Below are 25,085 nucleotides of genomic sequence, written 5' to 3' on the forward strand. Positions count from 1 at the left end.
AAAACACTTTTAGACTGGAAATTACCATTATTGTTACCATCTCAACCAAACTTCTCATTTAGGAGCATTGCATCATAATAGTCCCACACATAGAAATGATGACATCCTCTGTATGGCTGCGTTTACACACCTCTGTGTGTACCGGCTGCTCAGGACGAAGACAGACCTTATGTTTTATTCAGCTGCCACTCATTAAGTCACGTTTACATGAGAAAGCTTTCATTGCTGTCAAATGGAAAAGTCAGGCACTGTCCCCTGTATCACCTTGCTGATCCCCTCTGTTCTACGTGGAAGTTGTGGAGGACAAATTCTACATAATGAGACAGTAAATATCTAGAAAGGCTTGTATATTTCATTTCATTTTGAGCATCTGTGATCAATACTTTTGAGCCAGGACTGCTAAATTTGAACAATGCTCCTGTAAGGCTGCTTATGTACCCAAAGCACAAATCACCTTACTGTTTTCACAGCTTTTAGTGATTTAAATGATGAAAATGATTCGCCTATCAGTTTCATTTGTTGCAAAACAATTAATTCAATTCTGACTCAGTGTTGGCTGGTTCTCTAAAACTTGCATACACAAGCACATGAGCACAAACATGCTTGAGAATAGTGAAATAGTCTCATTTTCATTCTTCTTTATAATTTTCTTTGTGTCAGATTTATAGAAAATAACCAAGATTGAGGAAGAATTGTCTTGAAAATATCATTTTTACCTTCGTCCTAACTTGTTTAGCCTTCATTCTTTCAGCACCTTGTTTAAATCTCTGAATATTCTGCACTTTGGTCCCTGACTGCTAACCCACTGGTGTTTTTGGGCATGGTTGGCTATGTACAAACCCATAATTGATGAGCCCCCTGAATCGTGGATTGGACCTTTAAATGTCAGATGGTGGGAAAGGGAGGATGAGCATCCCTGCCCACCCCAACGTTTATGCAAGGAGGCACTTGTGCTGCGTCTATGTCTCTGCTCTGCTGACAGCACTGGCCCCAGTCACACAGCATTAGACCGGCTCGGCAGAGTCATGCACACACACACACACGCACGCGCACACACACACACACACACACACACACACACACACACACACACTCAAGCACACACACACACACACACACACACACACACAATGGTGCACACATCCAAAGCCTCCGGCAAGCTCACGGACCATATTCATATTAGCTTATACAGCTGAACAGCAATCCAGTGTTTTACTTTTCTGCATGTTTGTGAGTGTGCGTGTGTATATGTGTGTGTGTGCGTGTGTGTGTGTGTGTGTGTATGTATGTTTTTACCTACTCTCCATGCTTCAGCAGATTGGAAAGGGGCATTAAGCAGACAGGAACACTGTCAAAGCACCCACCTTCTGTACGAAGCAAATCTACTACCTTCACAGTGAGCCAGATAACTAGGAGAAGGTGACAGTGCATGAGTACTACTGGAAATAATATGTTTCCACTGTAGGTGACTGTTGTGTTGTCTTTCGGCCTGAACAGTAATGCAAGAACACATCTCATCTCAGAGCTCCATGAAAATTTTAAAGACCTTTATTCAACTATTGTATTGGAAAACATTTCTGATGCAACATCCTGACCAGCTACATAATACAAACTGCTTGCCTGACATTGTGTTGGTCTGAGCTTCCCATTGGAATAACTCCTCAAAAAGCTTTGAGGATGCCGTCTGTTAACAGACAGAAAGATCTCAAACTGCTTCATCCCAGATAAGTTGGGAGATGGATCCAACTTGTTTTTCTGCACCATCCCACTGAAGATGGATTGAGATCAAAGTGAAAACCCTGGAACTATTCATGGTTATCCTGGACATTTGTTTAATTTATTTATTTATTTTTTGGACATTTTTTTTTTTACAGCATGCTAGAAAAACAGAGGCTGTTTCCATCAATAAATATCCTAAAGGAATACAAATTGAATCCATATTTAACTCAAGCTAAAGCTTTAGCTCTATTGTGCCACAACACTCAGGAGGGAAATTGATTTATTGACCAAAGTAGAGCGTTTCAAGTATAAATTTATTACGATATATAATATGATATGCCCCACATTAACCTCTTAGGATGGGAGTGTTTCCAACTTATTATGCCATAGACCAAAACAGATGACACTGGTTCCAAATTGATATCATGCTGAGCATTAAATTAGTCTGCTTTGGCTGTCTGTCTTGCTCAAGGGAGAAGACAGACAGCCATCCATCTGTTTCCTGTATTATTTTTGAAAAAAAATGTAGTTCATTTTGGGGGCCTTGCAGATCCATTGCTCTTTGTGACAAATGTGGCAAAATTCCCAGAAACTGAGAAGCAGTGTTCAACAGTACAGCGAATATAACCAGCGAAAGGAACAATCCAGAGAAGAAAAAGAGGACCAGAAAGAAGTAAAAGAATACGACAGGAACAACAACTGTAGAGATGGCAAGTGTCTTGGGCATGTTGGACTGTTGCAAGTAATTTTATAACAGTACATTACTGCTACCAACCAATGTCTGAAACTGATTTCAGAGTGCGGAAGTGAATCATGACTCAAAATTGACCACTAGTGGATGAATTGTCTTAACAGTTGGGTTTTTAAAGCAATGTATAGCACTTGTGTAAGGGGGGGGGGGGGGGGGGGGGTCCCTTACATAACTTCTCTGTTAACATTTTTTAGCTGAAAAGAGTTTACACTGACACTTTTTGGTTCGGTTCCATGGATAATGTGGACAGTCTCAAGTAGTATCAATACTTATTAACTCTGTTGTTAATCAAAGAAGCAAACTCTGGTCTGCTTGAGTTCACTTGTAAGTGAACTGTGGTGCAATTCACTTGCAGTGTGAAAGCAAGCGGACTATCAAATGAACCAAAAAGAGAAGGTGATGTAAAATTGGTCATAAAATAACATGCTTAATCGTTTGCTGCCCCTCCTGCTGCTCATACTGAGTAGTTTCTTGGGAAAACTGCAAAGCTTTTATTTTAACATCCTGGTCAATTTTCTTCATTTAGTTTTTTTCCCATCTTTGTCAGTGGACATTTCCGACAATATTGTCCAGTCGATGTAACTACATGACGTTTTCTATGCCAGCGATTATCTATCCTGCCCTGCCCTGCATGTTTTACTACTTTAACCTGACACTGCTCATTAGCAGGCTCGCAATTAACTTAACAGTTTAATTAATCTGAATTACTAAAGTGAATCCCCTGGACTATCCTGGTATAAATGTACCCTTAAGGCTCATTTATGCTGTTTTTATGTGTGTACATTCGATTCAAGCCTCAGTGCCTCCATACTTCCATGTGTACTATTCATCTGCATGGTTGTTTTGCATTGCATCCACCAGAGGACAGTGCAGAGTTCAGACAATAGTGAACAAGGTAGCAATAGAGAAGATCATGATAATGTATATTCTCAGAAATCAACATAAAGAAAGCAGCACAGTAGAATGCACTGCCAACTGTGCCAGTGGTAGACATTAGTTAACATGAGCTAAAGAAATGTTCTCTGACACTTCTCTATCGGTCTTCATCAAGGCTTTCTGTTGTTCTGCTATAACTCTCTGTGGAATTGGCCCACATGGGCCAGTTGTCACTCCACACATGCCTCCGTGAGCCTTGGGCACCCACGACTCTGGCTGTGTCCTTCCTCATACTATTTTTCGGAACACCCCGCAAGACCTATTGTTTTGAAGATGCTCTGACCCACTCCTCCAGCCATAATAATTTGGTTTCTGTCAGTGCAATTCAAATCCTTACACTTGCCAGTTTTTCTAAACACATCAACATCAGCTGACTGCTCTCTTGTTGATTTATACATTCTACCTCTTGACAAGTGCCCTTGTAACACTTATTATTTTTCCCTGGCTGTGGTTTCTATGCCATCCATGACTTGAGCTTGGTAAAACCCATTTGCCGCTTTTGAAGTCTTCTATGGCTGCTCCATAGGCAGGGGAGTAAGCTCATGTATTCCTTGTGTATGCACTCAAAGCCCTGAGCTTAAAATATAAATAAAATAAAAATAAATACATAAAAGTCCATGATTATGTCACTCCAGTCATCTAATCAGTAGACGATATGTCATACATTAACTTCTGCATAGATTTATGATTAATTAGTACTGCATTGAATAAATATGCATGTTGGCTCAGAAGGCATTGACTCTATAATCAGAAGATCAACTTTATTTATTAATTTCATGCAGCAATTCAGACTGTCTTTTGCCATAATCTCATATTAGTGCAGGAGCACGTTGTATCGTCTCAGTGGTTTCTTTACACTCAGTAAATGCCATATCTGCTGCATTATTGTTTCTTTGTTTTTTAGTGCTTTTGTGCAACCAAACAGGACAGGCAGATGTTGCTGGTGTGGCCTCTTAGAATTAGTGATTATTATTTTATAATTATATATATATATATATATATATATATATATATATATATATATATATATATATATATATATATATATATATATATATATATATATATATATATATATATATTTATATATATATAAATATATATAAAACATTAGTTTACTGTCCTTATCTGACCATTGGAACCATCTTGAAACACCTATTGCAAGGAGAGCAATGGGTGTTTCAAATATATTAGTCATTCAAAGGTCAAAGTTGAGACCAAACCATGAAGAAAAGATTTAGAAGACAGGATTGTGTCAGATGAGAACATTTCAGCAGTGTTTTAACTGTCCAAGGCCCGTGTAGCTGTCAACACTCTGGGGCAAGTTTGGTACCACCAACAAACATCTCAGATCTGGTTTCACAGCAATAAAATAAAATGGAATAAAGAGTTCTTGATCACAAGATGATTCAATATTTACCATGACATCCAGAGCTACTTTTGTAGATAGGAGAGAATATTACATTTGGAAAACCACTGGTGCAAACTGTTTCTTGACTTCGGTGAACAAACATTTATATTTAAACACTAGATTAAAATTAAGTGATTCCTCTAAGAAAACATAATAAAAGTTGTGTAGTAACTCCACCCCTGCCTGGGCTGGAATAAAAGGATATCAACTATGGATTGGCCTGACGCGGCTTTTAGGAGAACTTATTGATGATTTAATATTTCTGCCAAGAGGGATGAGAGAAACTTCCAAAGAAAATGATACTTATTTCTATTAATGCTAAAGTTATCTGTAGTGGACATTAAAGAAGCTTTTTACAAACAATTACCATAAGCAGAAGAAGACGTTCAGCTGTGGCCACTAGCCAGTGGAGCTGCGGTCTCCGACTCTGGTCCTTGAGAGCTACCATCCTGCAGGTTTTAGTGTTTCCCTGGTAAAATTCACTTGATTCAAGTGAAAAGGTTTTCTCACAACTAGTTGTCATCTTCTGTACCTGCTTGTTAAAAAGCCATTGATTTGGGTCAGGTGTGTTGGAATGGTAGAACGGTAGCTCTCGAGGACCAGAGTTGGACAACCAAATGAATAAACACAACCAAATTATAGGGATGTGCGAAACAATAGCTGGGAGGTATAGCTCTTGGTATGACATAATTAGGTGAAATATTCTAACAGAACCCTGAACGATCAAGATCAACCCTGAACGACTAAGGTCTGATGCAGCTCCATGTTTTGCTCTCTTAGTTATCTTAGTTATAGTCTGTTTCAATTCCATGAATTATTAGCTCATGGGCTCTTGTATGTGCAGGTTCATATACACATAATAAATTAATGTCTCTGTGATGACTTCATTGTATCATTTTATGTATTTGACAAGGTTTGTGAAACTGCAGGTGGATTTGGTTAAGTTATTGAATAAAGAGTGATAACAATTAAACTAATACTATGTTAGTATTTGAATGAGTCCCAGACCACTTTGTACTGGAAAAGTTGAGTAAGAACCTCTGCATTACTAGCTTTATAATTTATTAGTACATAATGAATGTTGCCCTTCATACCCATTAGTTGTCTGTGTAATCTCACAACTAAGGTGTCATGAGAGTCCTTTGCCAACTTATGATAAAAGTACAGAGAAAACATGAAATATTTAAAACACAGGGACAAAAAGGGAAAATGGTATCTTTCATTATGCTTTAATAAAAGTGCCGGTAGAGTTTAAAAACATTGTCTATGCCTGTATTTTCACCTCAATACTATTCACTTTCTTTCTGTAAAGATTTTACCAGGTAACAAATTTACAAGTGTCTGGTCTCTCTGGGTTTTCTGAGCTGTCAGTGGCTGACATTTGACTTGTGTATGAATACTGTAAAGCCACTAGAATGCAAATGAAATGCCATTTTAGTGCCAGCTGGTTGCTTCACTCTCTTCTTACTGCTGGCTTATACTCAAAAAACACTCCAGGTCTCCTCCACTCACCAGTTCCATCCACATACTGCCCTCACTCTCTCCTCGTGTCCTCTCTGAAATACCATTGTGCTGTAAGGCAAAGGTCTATTGACATTTAATTAGGGAGTTTTCTTTCGATGACAGGGTCCAGGGAATGAACATGCTCTCGGATGACCTCTCAGTGTTGCTTGCTCACTATTAAATGTTCTTCAGTCTATGTGACTCTCACTTTTCTTCTTTGTTTCTTATTTAACAGTTTGTGTCCTGTACACTCAAGGAATAGCTAACAGAGAATGGAGAGAGGTGAGTACTGACATGAGATGGGTGAGGGGGTTGTTGGCATAACAAAATATTTTAATGATTCTATTGTTTTAGTTGTTTTCAGGAAGCTTGGTGTATTTTTTTTAATCAGATCAGTCTGTCACTCCTAGGATATCCACATAAACCTGTTTAAGTTGGTGTATTTATGTGCATACCTCACATGTTTCCTCTTTCTGGTTTCCATGTTCATTGGGGGCTTGATCACTGCTCAGAGAATATTGTTTAAAAAACAAAAAACAGCTTTGCTATTTGAGACTACTTTATGAAAAGTAAATGTGAAGTCTCTTTGGCCAGTCAAAGTGAGAGAGGATAAAAACTTTTTAAACACATTAAATGTATTTACCTTATGAAGTTGTAAGATTCATATGAAGACCTGGTTTATTCAGCTTTGCAATTAGGGGTTGCATGCAAGTTCTTAAGAATTTGAGGTCTCCAAACTAAGGCTAAATACACACAAACAAATCACTTTAAAAACAAGTAGAATAACATTAATGTTGTGCGGATAATCTTAGTCTTTATAAGGGCTGCTCAAGTTTGGTCCTCGGTATCATCCTGCAGCTTTCAGATGCATTCTTTGACCAACACACCTGAATCAAATAGCTGAATGTCATTCAGCTTTGCAGAGACCTAGTAACGAGCCATTCATTGGATTCAGGTGTGTTGGACAAGTTCCCTGCTATGGTTTGCAGTAACCATAGCAGTCTACAGACATCATGAGCAGGACTCATCTAGTGCTTACATTAGCATAAACAAGCTAATGCTACTGTACGCAGATAACTAATCGTAGCATAAACAGGCTAATATGGGCTTAAATAAGCTCATTTTAACCAAGAAGCTTATTTAGTCTAAAAAAAAAAAACCTATTGTTAGTCTATAGAAACTAATGTTAATCCAAAACAGCTAGTTTTAGCCTAAACATGCTAATGCTACTATACGTAGATTACTAATCATAGCATAAACAGGCTAATTTGGGCTTATTTAAGATAATATTAGTCTAAATAGCTAATTCGAAACAAGAATCTCATTTAGTCTAAAAAAAACTATTGTTAGTCTAAAGAAACTAATGTTAATCCAGAACCGCTAGTTTTAGCCTGAACACAAACTTTAGAAGTCAAAGCATCTTTATTAGTCTCCCTTTAGAGACTTTTTTCTAAGACAATAGGCCCCTGTTTGTTCAACAACACAAGTTAATCTTATGCTTTGTAAATATTGTTTGACAAATATATGTTATGTTTCCAAATGCATAATTATAGCGTTTGCTAAATGTAAGCAGCATGAAAATATGATCTCTCTCATTTGCTTTCTAGTTCGGGAGAACAGAAGTCATAGACAACACCCTCAACCCTGACTTTGTCCGTAAATTCATCCTGGACTATTTCTTTGAGGAGAGACAGAATCTACGATTTGACCTGTGAGTTAACCTAAGTTATGCATGTTCATGTGTGTGATTTTTTTAATTTTTTTTATTGTACAAAATGGTAAATGCAGTACAGCGGTGGGTGAAGTGCTACTTTGAGTTGTGAAGGGTTGAGTTATGACTGAAATATTCATGATTTGAGCATTGGGAAATAGAAGTTTTTATGTCTATTTTTAACCAGCATTTATTTTTTTCCATTTATTCAATACTTTGAAATAAGACACAAAGCTATAAAAAATTGTGATGAATGTGATTTAGTTTCAGTAATCAATACTACTGCCCCTTAGTCCTCATGACTATGTAATAATGAACAGCTAATTTAGCCATTTATAGATGTGAATCATTTAGACGATGATAAATTTAGATAAAATTTTATGGTACCATGTACACAAACCCCCCCCATAAAAGTTTAGAATTGCTGCGTTTTAACAGTAGATATAGAAGATTGCTCAGTCTTAATCCTTTTAGACCTAAGTGCAGCATTTGACACAGTTGATCATGCAATTTTAATTGACTGCCTTAAGCACTGAGTGGGTATCTGTGGGTCAGCAAGGAGTTTACCAGAGCTCACCACTCATCTAGAAACTGCTATGTAAAAACATCTGCATGGCACATCTGCAGCTCCACTGAACAACCTGAGTGTGCTTCATTTTCCCATATTAGAATAAGACTTTCGTTTTCCTTTGCTAATTATTGGCATGTTTTGGAACTTGTATGCTTATTAAGATATTAAAATTCCTATTTTTGAGTGGTATATGCTAAACCTTGACAAAGTGCATAGATGTGTTTAGCCTTGTGAATTATACATTATTCAGCCAATAAAAAGAAATGTGACAATCTGTAACTTTAACCTCAGAAGGTGAAGCCGCTCTTCATCCCAGCATAGGTGAAGAATATAAAGCGCAACAGTAATTCCCCAATTAAACACTACCAAAAAAAGATAAAAACATTAAAACAAATTGGAGCTTCATAGTTGCAACAAAAGGTAAGAAGTATAAAATAAAGGTTTGTTCGTATAAAATGCTGAACTTCTGCATCAGAGGAATTCAATAGTTTAACTGTGATCTATAAATTTAATAAAATGATTTTCTTGAAAGAGAGCCATTTCATATTCACATTTAAAAGAAAGAATTTATGACATAAACAAGGATAAGAAAGAAAACAAAAAAGCTTCAACTAATGAAAAGAAAGGTTTACCTTTATTCAATGTGTATTTTATCAAGTCACATCAACAATTGCAGATATTAAACTCAACAGCTATTTTACAGACTTAACCGGAAGTTATTTCAGATATTCTTAGTGTTGAAAGAAATTTCTAAAAATTTGTAAGGTTTACTTTAACTATTGCATGAAATGCGGTCTTTCTCTGGGTACTCAGGCTTCCTCCCACCGTCCAAAGACATGCATGTTAGGTTAATTGGTTACTCTAAATTGCCCATAGGACTGAGTGATTGTCTCTGTGTGGCCGTGCGATGGACTGGTGAGCTGTCTAGGGTGTAACCTTCCTTTTGCCCAAAGAGTGCTGGGATAGCCTCCAGCTTCCCCGCGATCCTTCATCAGATTAAGCGGTTAGGATGATAAATGATGAATAAATGTTGTAATAGGATAAATCTTTTAATATCCATTTTCTTTTTTAGCATCACATGTACGGTTTTTATATTTTTGGTAAACTGTGAGCAAAAATTACAGCTAAAAATGTATGAAGCCTGCACAATATTTCCAAATTTATTTTTTTAATTTTTTTCACACAAGAAAAGGCAGACAACACCTGATTCAATCAATATTAAATGACCAAAAAACCACATAAACAAACCAGAAAATATTCTCAACTGTTTATTTCATAAGAAATAATCACATGTCTCTGTGAATCACTAAACTCGTAAATTAAGGTGTCTTTAATACATCTATATATATATATATATATATATATATATATATATATATATATACACACACATACACATATACATATACATAATTTTTTTTTTTTTACTCTACAAGCCTTAACTAGGAAGTTGCTTAGCAGAAAAGAATCAGAAGGGGGTAACTTAAAGAAAAGGGTCTAGGCTGGGATTCGAGTCTGGACTGGCTGTACTGAGAGCTGAACTGTAGCCTTTTATATGTGAGCCTATGAACTGTCAGTTTTTTCTTAACATATGGCAGTGTCATATCAGTAGGTTTAGCCAAAATTAAGTAATGTTTTCTTTTTCATGGATTTTCTTCAGGACAGTCTTCAGAAACACACATTATTAGTTTGAAGGAGGCTGCTTTTATTCTCTGATGTCTCTCCTCATTGTCAGTCAGTGTATCCTCAGCCTGATGCTGCAACAATAATGGATACAGCCTTTTGGTTTTATGTAGAACCACATAGTATTTAAGACATTTTTTTTGACTACTTAAGTGTTTCTCCTGGCCTTTTAGCCTCAGCTGAACTTCTGGGGGAAACTTGAGCTCTGTTAGTGCAGGTTGACGCCGCATTGGCAAGGAGGCTGCACTTGCACTCAAAATGCCTTCCACTCTTATTTTACTTTTCTTGTTCATTTAGTAGAGGCCCCCTGAACATGGGTATATCAGATTGTTTTCACATTGGAACAAATTCTATGATATTCTATAGTTCGTAGTTGATTTCAGTTTCATTATTCAATTCTGCAATTCTGTATGTGTCTTCCACATCATGAAAATCATGAATCATGAAGGGTCCTACTAATGCCAGGATAGTTACCTCAGAGTCACGATAGCTGTCAGTGCAGCAATCTGGATCTTGTGGTTTTGGTAGAAATGTATTTATCTTCATGAAAAAACTTTCTATAGGCAAATTTTTCTTCATCTTGAAATTATGTTAAATTTGCTGTGCGATTCTTTACTATCATGCCCGATGTCAGAATTTTATTGCTTGTAACTTTTATTATTATTATTATTTTTTTTTTTTTTTAAAGGAGTCCAATTTAATCCTGTTTAATTAACAGCCACCTCTGACTTTGTCACTGGATTTTCCTATGGAAGCTTATGAAATATGGAATTGCTCCTTTGTTGGACTGTCAAAAGCTGTAGGAGGTTACCGTGAAGGTCAAGGGGAGATATGGCAGTTCGATTGTGAGTGTCTTTGGTCTAGTTACTGTTTGTATTCAATTCCACTATATGTCAGTTTTGTTAAAGATTGTATGTAAGCATTAAGCCAGGGATCATCTGCTAAGGTTAATCTTTTTCCTTTCTGTGAGGAGAAAACTGTTTTCACCTGCCATTTTATTAAGTACTACTTGCTAGAACTGGGTGGGAGCCTCTTTTACCTTCAGAATGGCCTTAATTCCTGTTGGCATAGACTTACTAAAGTGTTGGAAACATTCAGCAGAGATTTTGCTCCCTGTTGACATGATAGCATCCTACGGTTGCTGAACATTTGTTGGCTGCACATCCATAATGAGAATCTCCTCCTCCACCACAATCACCACAAGACATTTCAGTCCAGACAACTGCTGCTCACTGGATGTTTTCTCTCTTTTTTAAGACGATCCTCTGGAAACCCTAGAATATGGTTGTGTGTGAAAATCCCAGCAGTTTCTGAAATACTATGACCAGCCTGAGTACAAACAACCATACCCTGTTTGACGTCACTTAAATCTCCCTTCGTTGTCATTCTGATTGTCAGTTTAAACTTCAGCAAGTCGTCTTGATCATGTCTACTTGCCTAAATGTGCTGAGTTTCTGCCATGTGATTAACTGATTAGCTATTTTTGTTAACAAGCAATTGAACAAGTGTAATAATGTCGCTAGTGAGTGTGCATGTTTGCATGTGGGGTTTGCTGTGTGTTATGTCTTTATTTTTTGTATATGCGAGTGTGAATGACTGGTGAGAGATTTGTTTGTGTGAATCCTGACCAGAATATCATGCGAGATGTTTAAAGCTGACAAGCAGTAAAGACTGGGTGATAGAAGATGATGCTGATGATGTGTGTGTGTGTTGGTGTGTGGCTTGGTGGAGTCCCTGAAGGGCCTATAGTGAGTGGGTGAGCATCAGGCCCTGTTACTGTCTTATGGTCTGATGGCCCTATAATCACTCCCAGCACTCCCAAGACATGGCTGCCGCCACGCACACACTCTTGCCCTCAAAACAAGAAAATGTCCAAAATAACACACACACAGACACACACACACACTCTCTTTGTTCCACACACACACATTTACACTTTGTTTCCCAGACATTCTTTTGCACTCATGCTGAGTTGTAACATGCATGTACCCGACACATACACGCGTCCCTGCAGACACTTGCACTTCTCAGATTTCTCATCATAGGATGAGTGCTTACTCCTGCCTCTTACTTTCACAGACTCTGTCCTGAGGTGTAGAAGTTGTCTTTACAGTTGCTCCTGCAGCACCTGCAAACCTTTGTAGCCCTACTTCTCTTATCACTACAGAAAGGTTGAAATCCTGTCAGGGCATCCATTCAGCTTGATAGCACAGAGCTCCCTGCAAACCGCCTGCACACTTTTTGTTCTCTGTTGCTATGTACATCTGGAATTCCTGTTAACCCTTATCTCACTGCTGGCAACCCACGCTGATTTATTTATTTATTTATTCTGCTCAGTCAAGCCAGTGGAAAGCCTCGGGTAGGTGGTTCTCTAATCAAGTGTGGTAAATTGGATCAGACTTTAAAAAAAATAATGGGAAATGCCTGACAAAGTGATTCAAAAGAGAGATTTTTTTCCAACTGTCTTTACTTAGTAATAAAGGTTCAGTCCTTATAAGGTGCAAGAAACTCATTTAGGAAGCTTTCATAGAATTTTATAACTATTTTATATAAAATGTATCTAATTTTTACTAAATAATTACTGTTTATTGTAACTTAAATATATGCCAAATGGCAAATTTATTAGGCGCACTTATCTAATTGCATGTTAACACAAATGTGTAATCAAGTCACATGGCAGCAACTCAGTACATTCAGTCCTGTGGACATGGTCAAGACATATTGATGAAGATCAAACTGAACATTAGAATGAGGTACAATGGTGATTTTAGTAAATTTAAGCTTTAACCACTGTTTTAATTTAAGCATTCATAAATATGTGTATTTTTAACCATCCCATGGAGGTGAACATGGAAACATTTGTATTGTGCTGAGAACTTAATGTCCAGCTATCACAGAGGTTCAGGTGAACAAGCTGAATCTAACGTCAAAGTAATTCTTGAATCTAGCACGCCTTTAAATGGCTCCAATAATTTTTGGAGGTTTTATTTATGTCATCTGAGCTCGAAACAGACTCTATAAAGTAAAACAGTCTTTTGTGGGGGGGGTTGGATGTTTCTTTTTATATAATGTGTCTGTCTGTGTGTTTCCTTTATGTCTGATTTTAAACTGTAAAGCACTTTGAGTCACATATTTTATGTTGGAAAAGCACATAAATAAAGTTTGATTGCTTGATTGATAAAAGACTACATGCTATGTGTACTGAGTGGAATTTAAATGCTTAACTTGTTAGTGCATCACTTTCAAAGTTGTTGTGCAATCGAAGCTGAAATAAAAGGGTTTCATCCCATATTTTTCATGTGATATTACAGTGTCCTGTCACATCTGATGCACACTGTGACATCTGTTGCACTTTGACAATGCAAAGGTTGGATGAAATGCAAAACGATCGTTCAGATGGAGGTTGCTTTGAAAAAGATCGGACATGTATCTGATTTAGTAGCCCATATGAAACTGGGTTTGGTTTGAAAAAAATCTAATTTGTGTTTTTCTATGAAAAAGATCTTATTCACACATGTGTACAAAAGTCAGATTGGAGGCCCGTTTGTCTGCAGCGTGGACAAAGCCTTCTAGTGTAAGCAGTGGAAGATCAATTTCCCATCACCTCAATGCGAGTTTTTCTTGGAGGAAAACCACATCTCAATAATCCCCCAAAGCAGGAAAACGGGTACAGATTTGGATATCCAGTTTATCCAATTCTGGTTTAGTATCTTGTATCAGTCAGTTTGAAAGCTTTATGGGGGCAGTCTGAAAGGACTGTTAAGAAACTAAGTTCAAGTGTTAGTGTGGTGTTTTCTGTTGTTTCCCCGCCTCTCTGGCCCCATTTGTTTGTGCACCATCATTAGTCATCGTTGCTCTGTTCACATGGAGCTCTGAGAAGCCGCTCCCCCCCGCAAGACAAACCGTGCAGATCCAAGAGAAATCCTGTCTGGCTCAGTGCCGATGCAGAGTGATGTCATCTACATAAACACACACACACACATATACAGCTAATGTGCACTCACTAGGTGCCGAGGGACATCTAGTCCAGCAAACGTTCTTGTGTGTGTGTGTTTGTGTGTGCGTGTGTGTTTGTGTGTGTGTGTGTGTGTGTGTGTGTGTGTGTGTGCATCAGAATGTGCAGTCAAATGATCATACATACATGAGTAGCATGTTTTTTTTCCTCCCATTTTTTAAAAACTTGTTCTCTCTGCTACACTCTCCCTCATAATTAAATAAAATTAAATGAATCATTCATGAACATTTGGGAGTGACAGAGGCAAGGGGCGAATAGAACATGAAGCGCACCTGTGCATTTAGCTGGCAGCACATTGCGTAACGTCAGTGTGTTTCCTTGCTCTTATGGAATTACATTAGTAGCAGTGCTGTAGTGGAGCTCTCCGGCCCATCCTGCCGTAACATGCAGCATCCCCCACTTTTGTCAGCGGGCTCCTTATCGTACATGGCATGCTGTCTGTAGTAAGAACCGCTCAGCCTCTCTCATTTACTCACTCCGCTGCACGCTATTGCACACATACCACACACTCACACACATATTGACGCACACCTGACACACCAAAGGTACTGTGTTGCAGGAAGTAAATAAAGCTGGATAAATTGCTCTCTGGAGAGGCAAGTAGATTATATGGTGTGTGCAGCGTAGCTGCTATTAATGGTTTTCGAATGAATGGGTCCCTCTTCACGGTCTGCACAAATATCACAACAGCAGAAAAACTGTTCCAATTTTATTTATTTATACATTAAATACAGTGTAAGTCTTGCAACACCACTTACACTAACAAAGATCCCAAGTTCAGTTATTCTATTCTATTCTATTCTATTCTATAATCATTTAGCAAGCACTTTTTTGCAAAGCAACTTACATCTGAAAGTGAGAACAACACAAGCAAGGAATCAAACAGTAAACAACATCATAGATAAGTGCTAGTCAGACTGCTGCGAGTCCAGTTGGAAACAGGTGTTGCCATGTTGTGCTGGAGGCAGTGAACTATTTTTATTTTATTTCTTTTTTTTTGTTGTTTTTTTGTTTCTTTCCCTCCCTGCTTCCTTTGTTAAAATACGAGAAATAATTGATCGCACAATATCGTCTGTATGCAGCTTAGTCAGTGCTGAATTGTTGAAACAGAGCTGGACAAATCCTCCAAACTCAATCTGAGGAATAGAAGAGTTAAGCTAAGTGCGGATATGCTCCTTGAAGAGCTGAAGCAAATCATGGATAAAGTTGTATGAAGCTGCCTGTGGGAAGAAGCAGTCATGGTACTGTTTGCTTATGTGTTTGCAGACTTTTAAATGACTGAAAATCTGAAAATATGGGGGCAATATGAAGTGGAGTCCACCAGTCATGTACAGTTCACAACTTAGCTGTGCTTGAGGCCAAAAGCTACATTTGTAACTATTAGCATGATACACCCAAAATACCCATGCAGGCATTTAATTGAAAGTAATGTGATTGATCGTGGTACAATATTCAGTCCCTCCAGCAAATTGTGAAGTTGTGATTGTAGCTATCAACACAAATCAAAGCACGGTTGTGAATTCTACATGCCCATGCCATTTTTTTTTTTGACTCTGCCTATTTTTTCTGCCTCTTATTTAAAATAATATACCCAAATAGATGGACAACATGTTCACAACTACAGGGGTGTGTGTATAATTTTAGTCTCAGAAGACAGTTGAAACGTGATGTTACTACAGAAATATCAGAATTAAGATGTGTTACTCTGTCAGTGTCGAGTCAGCTGGAACACAGTAGAAAATGTAAATGTATCTCTGTCTGTCAATCAAAAATGAAACCACATTACTTTAATTAAAAACAGAAGATGGAAGCCCAATCAATGTAGGAATTAGATGTCTACTGAGGAACTGTGCAGAGCTAAAAAAGTGAGCCAGAGCAGTTTTGTCAGATGTTTTTATAATGGTGGGAGCTCATCACAGGAAGACTGATACATCGCTTTAAAACTCCTTTCATCTTCATGGAAACTACCTGGACCTTCATAATTAATTTCAGAGTTTCAGGAAAACACAGTTCAAGTCTGTTTCTTTTTTTTTTTTTTTTTTTTTGTCCTTTTCTTTTAAATGGAGAGATTTTGTCACTGTGAGACAAACATCATTGTAATTAGTTAAGTCTGTGCTTCAACACTTTGTGTTGTTTGCTTTACGTGGAGAAATAAGCAGAAGCTCTTAAGTGGACAGGGATGTTCTCACATTTTTGTTTCATTCTCATGTAATTGCTTGTAGTGAGTGTGAATTGATTCACCGCATTCGCACTTTTGTTTTCCTGTTTTTCTCTTTTGGCACTTATCTTCTCTTTAGCCATTTGTTAAATGGTTAAAGAGGAGATGACTTTTGTCATGGCAAACTTTTGTAGTTTTTAAGATATTTAGCGTTTTGTAAAAAAAATAACTTATGATTGGATGACAGGCCTTCAAACTAAATGAGGATTTGACACTGAAAAAAATTCAGCTCAGCCATTGGTCAGTTTTTGCATAATGAGCTGCAAACTGGTTTAACAGGAGTTAGAGGTCTGCACCAGTTTCCAGTGTCCAGTGTCCAGTACATGGCAGCCCTATTAATACTGACAGCTTTGAATCTGTTACTTGTTTTGCAGAATTTCACAACAGCCATAAACACATAAGTGGTTTTGTTGATTTTCCTGCTTACAGGAGAAAAACGAGAAAAGGCAAGTTCTACCTCCTCTTAAAGGAGCCTAAATATGATAGTGTAAAATGAAATATTATTGCTGTTGGAAGTTAAACAAGTAACTTCTCCATGTCATGAACTTTATTTACATGCGTCTGATAATGAATCTGCAGATGCAAGCAAGAGGAATGTGGCCGCAAAGCTGATTGCACTTTACACAAAAGACTTTTAAATATATGCAACATCTTAATGCAGACTTTGAAGGATCTCTGCTTACTTGCAGAGATCTTCCTCATTCAGTCACTTCTTTGAGATGTTTTTGTTTTTCATTTCCAGTCTAGTCTGTTGTCCAGCTGAACAGCACCACCTAAGCATCTTCTTCCATGTAAACAGTGCTTGGCAAATAAAGGAAAGCAAAACTCGAAAAGTTGCACAAAAAAAAGAGACTGTTAGGAGTATTCACCCATGTTCATTTCTAAAATATAAAGAATCAGCCAACTAAATTGATGTTTCTTCTACTATACTTAACGACAAAATTGGCAGTAGCTGAGACAAATGCAGTAAGGATTGACTTTAAAGTGCACTACAATGTGGCATTATAGCAAAAAGCTTTATGAGAACAACGTCAGAGCACCAAGAACCCTTACTGTACACATTTAATCACAAGTGGCATAAAAGATGTTCTGCAGAAATTTCTTAAAAATATACTTTGTATTAATTTACCTTCTAATATTTGTAGAATATTGATATGAACAACAATATTTGCTATTGCAGCAACAATGTTGAGATACAACTGTCAAAACTTCCACAGACCACAAGCAGAAGTTGTAGCTAGCTGTGCTTATTACCATGCAGACCGTTGTGTTTGCAGTGAATATTTTGACTGAGATTACCATTGCCAGTCAAAAAGAAGAAATTTTAAGGTTCTTGTACACCAAGCCGACAACTAGCCATCGGGAATATCTGGAGCATCACTGGACGTTTGTCTCTCTTGTCTCTTTGTTGTGTAATGCACTTTGTGCACTGCCGGACCCCATCAGTGTTATATGGAGCTTGTTTGGCATACTGGATTGGCATTGGATCAGTTTGTTAAGAAAGACAATTGTACAGTAATTGATTGCTCAACATAAATGGAACATCCATGTTTTTTCACCCATATAATCTGTTTTTTTGTTTTTACTCTCTGCCTCTTTCTATCTTCATATACAACCAAAAGGACGTTTGTTGCCAACATAAATTCTCACTAACAAGTAAGAGAGGAGTGATTAAAAAGCGCTGACTGGTTCTCTAATGCCACTTACTGAATTCCATAAATGGACTAAAAAAAAACCCTCTCCACTGGAGAGTTTTGCCCTCTTGCAGGTGTAAATGGCACTTCATAGAGGGCAACTGAATGCAGTGTTTGTCATTGATGTGCAGGTGCCATTCCTGTCCTGACACTTACACTGTGATTATCACTGCTGATTCTTTAAATTATTTTATTTATTGCAACACTTTCATAACAGCGTCTTTTCTTAAAGAAAGATATTGTTTCCAAGATCCAAAAAAGACCTGAAAAAAAGCTATTTGTCTCTTCAAGTTTACCCTCTTCTGCCTGTAGCTCTGGCTTCTTATTTGCTTACTGTCAGAAAAGGGGGTACAACCGAATTACATTTTTGACCTCAGGATACAATCTGGACCTATATTCCCACCAATGCTTGCGACTGGTTTTCAAAGTAACAAATTGTGCCCATCTTAAGGCCTGAAAGGTACATTAATGTTCTCAAGTGGTACATATTCATACAGTTTCTTCTAGATGTTGGGTTACAATATACACTGAGAGTTTGTGATGAGAAAAATAAAAACAAGAACAAAATGAACAAGCCACTGCAAAATGTAACATTTGTTTTAATAGAGTATAGTAAGTGGGTATGACATGATTTTAATCTAGTTGTTTGAAGGTATCAAATGAACTTTGGATGGCAAGATGTTGAATTATTTAACATACTTAATTTGAATCAGTGTAATTAAGATGATTTCATGAAAAATGGGAATGGTGAGGGGAGCAGGGTTTCCCACTATGTTGTTCTATTCTGTTCTAACTTCTATGAACAAGAAATTACATTAGTCACTGTATGAAACTTTGCACTTTTACTTTCCTTTTAGCAGCCCGATAATTGAAAAATACTCTACTTTTTGGATGTACTTCTTTTGTTTCTTTTTTATTTCATTGAGCAGTAATTGATATGACAAAAAGGTTTGGAATGATTAAGAAAGAGTTAAAAAAAAAAAAAAGGGTATTATGTCCATTTTCCAGTCATTCAAGCTAAAATGTCTTTTTAGTTTTCTTTTATTTTATTGTTTTGTATTATGTAGAAATAAATGTTTAAAATGTTTAAATGTTTAAAAGAGGTACAAAGAAATAAAAAACAAAACAAAACCAGTTCTCAGATTGACAGGAAACCATTATGTGGTCTCCATATTGTTACCAGCAATAATCCAGCTTTCACCATAGCTTCTGTGTATAGACACAACATTTTCTTGTAGGACTAGGTGAAATGCAAAATCTAACCACCCGCACACACACACATACCCACCCAGGTAAAAGTATTTTAAGGTGTTGTAGACTGGAACTGCTTGTTAAATTATTTAACAAATCGTTTCAATTTTAGGTCTGTTTGGTTTTGGCTGAGGATATTTTCTATTTTTCCCCACTGTTTTGAATAGAAATGAAAATTACTGTATTTTTTCCATACTTTAATATACTGAGATTACAACATTAAAGAAATTGCATATTTTGTATTGTATTGTATTTGTATTATTTTGTAATCCACTAAAATCTACTGAAATGAAAAAATGTTGCTTTTTGAGGCAAATGTTATGCAAATTAAAATGTGATTAATCAAGATTAATAAATATCAGTCTCTAATTATTATAGCATTTTTTTTTTAATTGAGTCCCAACCCTTATATATATTATTTTCAACCTAAAAAATAGTAAAGACAGTGAGGCCACAAACATTGCTGTGCCCTCATGCTTGACATTGGCTCAGTAAAGCTTTTGGTGACACGATCACGAACCTTCTTTAAGCCTGAACAGCTTCTTTACAGTGATTAGTGGCGACATGGCTTGCATTAATGCTAGATGATGAGGAAGAAAAGCTTGTGTCATAGATTACTAATTTGTGTTTTGGTATTTTTTCAGTCATGACCTTACTGCTTTGGCTGCTGTTCTCATGTGTCATATTTTCTCTCTTCTTTGCAGGTATGATTTAGACTGTAAGAGTGACAACCTCTCCAAACACGTGAGTGTCTTCTTCACTTCAGCTCTTCAACAATCAGTCAAGCATTCATTTCAACATAATACAACCATATTAACCTGTCCGATACAAAGGCACCTTGATTTAAGTCTGAATGTTTGGGGTAAATTGAACAATTCTATTACGTTGGCATTAAAACACTCAGGAAAAAAGAAAAAAAAAAATCCTACCAAAGAAATATAGAAACATTTTGTCAGTTTCCATTTGGAAAAACATGTAGGAAAGACAACTTTCTTCAAAGAGGGTCTGACTTAACAATTCTTCAGTTTAACAATTGAAAGGGAACAGAGCTGCTGCACCCATCAGATGCATATTTGACACATGAACAGAGTTCTTGTACCGGTTCTATTTATTTATTTATGTATTTAACCATGTCCTGTCCTGTCCAGAATCATATCATATAGAATGGTGGTCTGTGCTCTATATTTTGCCCGACAGTTTTGCTCTGCCAAGGGAGAAATGTCATATATGTGGATGCCCTAGGTATTCTGAATAATTTAACTGTTATTTTTATTGTAATCTTTAGTCCTGACATGACAATCCTGTTCCTGACAGGGAAACAAATTAGAAAAGAAAAAAAACCCCAAAGGTGAGAAAGAAAGGAGTAGAGAGAAAGGGACAGAATTAAAATGTGAAAGGAAAACTTGTTTAAGCTACCAAAATCACAGTATTAATAATGATATACAAAAGCACAACAGCTATCAAACAGACCTGCAGAGAAATGTATTGTTTAGTAGAAAGTTCTTGCCATTTTAATCACCACCAATATCTTTGTAGTAGGTAAATAAGCATCATGTAAATTTTATCTTTTAGAGCTACAAGTCACAGAAATCATTTTGATAGTTGAAGTCTTTTCCTGACTTCATGGGTTTTGATTTCTTTTATGTAAACATATAAATGTTATGATGTAAATAGAAAGTTTGAAGTGCAGATCATGTGGGTTGTAAATCCTCCTACAAATAGGAATATCCATTAGTCCCGTGTTGTAGCACTGTACATATGAGTTTAGTCAAACCTCAAGTGAGACCACTTAGTGCTGATTTCATGTTCGAGGCTACTAAAACAGTCCAGAAAAACATCTACTAGTACAGACCTCTTGTTTGTCATGGCAACATCCTATACAAGCTGTAACATAAGGCTTTTCAGAGCTGCCAGCATGTAAGACTAGTCCTGGACTCAAGGCCAAGGGCAAAATATTTTCTTGGCCTGAAACCCAAATAACAATCACATCTAGATTTAGCTTCCCAGCGGCCTTGGGCCAGCGCAACCCCTCCTGAGAAAGGAATAGGATGTTCCTTTACACTCTGTCCTCCCTTGTGCCCCTCCCTTACCCTCTGACTCACCGCCTTCCTGGACTGTGTGTTGCCTATTGTCTGAATATGTGCTTATGGCGCAGTCTGGTGGTACCTGTCCTAATGTATCTCTGATCTTATCTGTTTCAAGGCGGTGCTGGATTTCCGGCTGCAAGGTCTAGGCTTCTCAGACCTGTGACCTGTGTATAATGTTAAATATTCTTTCATTCGTTATCCTAACCGCTTAGTCCGATTAAGGGTTTTGGGGAAGCTGAGGCCTATCCCAGCTGTCTTTGGACAAAAGGCAGGGTACACCCTGGACAGCTTGCCAGTCCATCACAGGGCCACACAGAGACAAACAACCTCTCACACACACACTCACTACTATGGGAAATTTAGAGTAACCAATCAACCTAACATGCATGTCTCTGGACGGTGGGAGGAAGCCCGAGTACCCAGAGAGAGCCCACGCATACATGGGGAGAACATGCAAACTCCACACAGAAAGGCCACTGTCCCAGCCGAGGATCGAACTAGCAACCTTCTTTAGTTTCAGACATTTAACTGTTTCTCCAAACTCCAGTTTGTTCTTCAACTTTCATCTTGATGTAAAATATTTTACTGGCCTTCAGCCCCATCCTTTGATATCAGTTCCCACAAAAGTTTCAGCAGCCTTCTGCTCCAGTTCTGTCTAAATCCCCAGCTACACCTCTTCACCCACCCCCTTTTCCTATTACCCGACCTCATCCTCACCGCCAACTGCTGGCGGAGCTCTTTTTCTTAGCCCCAACCCCAGTGAGCCCCCAGGCTTCCTCTGTGAGTGATGAGCGATGTGAGTGCAAGAACTCACTCTAAGCATGAAGGCTGAGGACGCTTGGATGAATCCTGTCGTCGCTGTGGATGTGTGGGTTTGGAGATCTGGCACGCGGTGATGGCTCCATTGTCCAGGCAGAGTCCATCCTCAGTAGCATGACTATAAATAACAAAAAAAAGGGAAGGAAAAAATGCAAATGGACACAAGTACAGTATTTCCAGTGGCAGCATCAGTGGCAACCCTTGAGGATGACTCCTTCCTCCTGTCAGAGCAGATGTTTTCCTACACCATATGGCTCACATACGTTTTGCAGATTTAGCTGCAGGGAGGAAGAGCAGAGATGTGACATAAAGTGGAATATAATTAAGGGCCTGGGATGTCACCTGGGTTGTTTGTTCATCGTGACAGGCTGTAGTCACAGCCTTCTTAGAATAATTCAACCCTCATTTAGGATTTTTAGTAAATATAATTACAATTCTTCCATGATAAAGTTGGCTGAAATTTAAGATTATCCTTAGGTAAATGGATTAAAGTGAAAAAAAATTATGTTTGCAACCAGTGGCTTCATCCTGTCTATGTGATGTCTGTTATATTTTAAAACTAAAATCTTCAGAACTGGACTGATATATTTCAATTTCTTTATCTTACTGAGAACATGAACTGCAGAGCTCTGATTGATCTGCAGTCTGATTGATTTCTTTGGGTACAACTGTAAAGACACTTTTACAATAATCAAGCTGACTAAAGATGAAGGCATGGACTGTTATTTTCCAGCCCCTGCTGTGACATCAGATTTTTTTTTTTACCCTCGTTATATTATTAAGGCGATTATTATGCTGACTTTGTGATTCCCTTTTTGTCTTTTTCAAAATAGAGGTCTGAGTCCATCACTACACCCAGATCTCTGGTTGGTTGTTCTTATGTGTATAGAACGAAGCTCTGTGCTGACCTTTAGTTTAGGCACATTCACCCAGAGGCGGTTCTAGCTTGTTCTACACCTTGGGCAAACCTGAAAAGTCCATCGAATTTATTTATTACTGTTGGAAAATAAGACTAGCCTAAGTACAGGTGTATAAAAACCAAAATGTTGTTGAAATACTATTTATTAGGCGGCATTTTGTATCTAGATATTGTGTTGTGGTCTGCTGTCTGAGACCCCCCCCCACCCCTTTCCTCACACTTCTTCCAGCTGCTGCTGACTGTTGAAGCAACTTTCTCACCAGCAGGTGAGATGTATCCTATAACAGAAAAGGTGTTTGCATATTCCCATAATTTAACATGTAAATCAGCAGAAATTAAACTTTTTTTTTTTTTTGCTCTCCTGTGCTGCTGCGCTGCACACACTGCACATCCTGCTGCCCCTCGACAATTGCCACCCTGGGTGGCTGCCCATATTGCCCATATAAAAAAACACCACTGCAGACAGCTATTAATCTCCTTGATGCATTTACCACAGGGCCTCTGTCTCCTGGTGACAGCGTGATATAAGTCTGTGTATCGTCTGCATAGCTATGGTAACTAGTGTTCTTTGTGACCACTGGGAACATGTAGATGAACAACAGAAGAGGCCTCAGGATGAAACATTGAGGAAGGTCTGTAATTCTGGTCTGCTCAGACATGACATAAAGTACCTCCTGTTCTCTAAGTACATTTTGAACCAGTTTAGTACAGTGCTAGAGAGGACCACAAAGTACTCCAATCGTTGGAGTGTATCACATGAAGCACTGAGGTCCAGTTAAACTTGGTGACATTTTTCCATTGTCTGTGTGCAAACGTGTCATTAATAACTTTGCTCAGAGCAGTCTGTGCTGCGTGCTGTTTAAAAACTGACTAGAAGACATCATAGCTGTTGATAAAAAAAAAAAAAATCAATAAGTTAATGAAAAATAGCTTTTCAATTACCTTAAATAAAAATGGAAGATTTGAGATCATTTGTGTTTTGTCTAGATTGTTTCTTTTTAGTGGAGGTTTGATTAACAGTTTGATAATAACAGTAATTGGTAATAATGGAAATAGGAATCTTTATTTTTCACAAGCATTTTGTCATGGAGACTTTTTCCTTCCAGAGACAACCTTCACCTTAATGGGAACATTAACATTCATAACATCGGGTAATTTAGCATTGAAAACAGTGATTTGGACTGAACCCCCTGTGAGGGCAGGTGGTTAAGAAAATACCTGGTTAAACATTTCTCTTGTGTTTTCATGAGCAGGCCATTGTTAACAACCAATTCACGTGTCTGCCATGGACAGTGGTAACAGCTTTAAGCTGTTTTTCCGAAGACGCAGCCTGGTGTTTGTTGCTTGTTACAATTTTGCAGCTTTGGGACTTCAGTTAAATGTCCTGTTTCTAGAAGAGCAAATTCATTCTTTCATTTAACAGCTTTTGAGCTCAACGGTACTATTCTTTTTCCAACAACAAAACAAAAGAACTGGCCAAATTATTAAAAAAAATTACATGTTCATGTCATACTGTAACAATTGATTTATGCCTTAGTAACAGCTAGCTTGGCACGCTGTCAGACAAAACAAGTTAAAGGGAGCAGCTGCTGTGGTCTACCAGTATATTTCGCTGGAGCCATGTCTGCTGACTTTAAAATCCCCCAGGCTCTAATAAAGCATGCCAAATGTTCTGTTGTTGTCTTTAAGATACACTCATGCCATCTGAGAAACTCTGATTCTGTGGACGACTTTAGTTTCTGAAGGCAGTGTCCTAATAACAACAGGAAACCTCTATGTGAATAACTTGAACTGTTT

At 37.7% G+C, this 25,085-nt stretch overlaps 1 protein-coding gene across 1 annotated transcript in view; it reads left to right on the plus strand.

Moving 5' to 3' along the window:
• Positions 1 to 25,085, plus strand: part of LOC306771267 (copine-8-like) — a gene marked incomplete at both ends in the record, with an annotated part of 79,034 nt that overhangs the window by 20,563 nt on the left and 33,386 nt on the right. The window contains 3 exons of the mRNA XM_079260401.1: positions 6,556 to 6,602; positions 7,928 to 8,031; positions 20,168 to 20,207. Coding sequence (XP_079116527.1) covers positions 6,556 to 6,602; positions 7,928 to 8,031; positions 20,168 to 20,207 — 191 coding nt within the window. The remainder of the gene's footprint in view (positions 1 to 6,555; positions 6,603 to 7,927; positions 8,032 to 20,167; positions 20,208 to 25,085) is intronic.

The sequence above is a fragment of the Telmatherina bonti genome, assembly GCF_933228915.1.
Source record: "Telmatherina bonti genome assembly, chromosome: 2".
In the NCBI taxonomy this organism is placed as follows: domain Eukaryota; kingdom Metazoa; phylum Chordata; class Actinopteri; order Atheriniformes; family Telmatherinidae; genus Telmatherina; species Telmatherina bonti.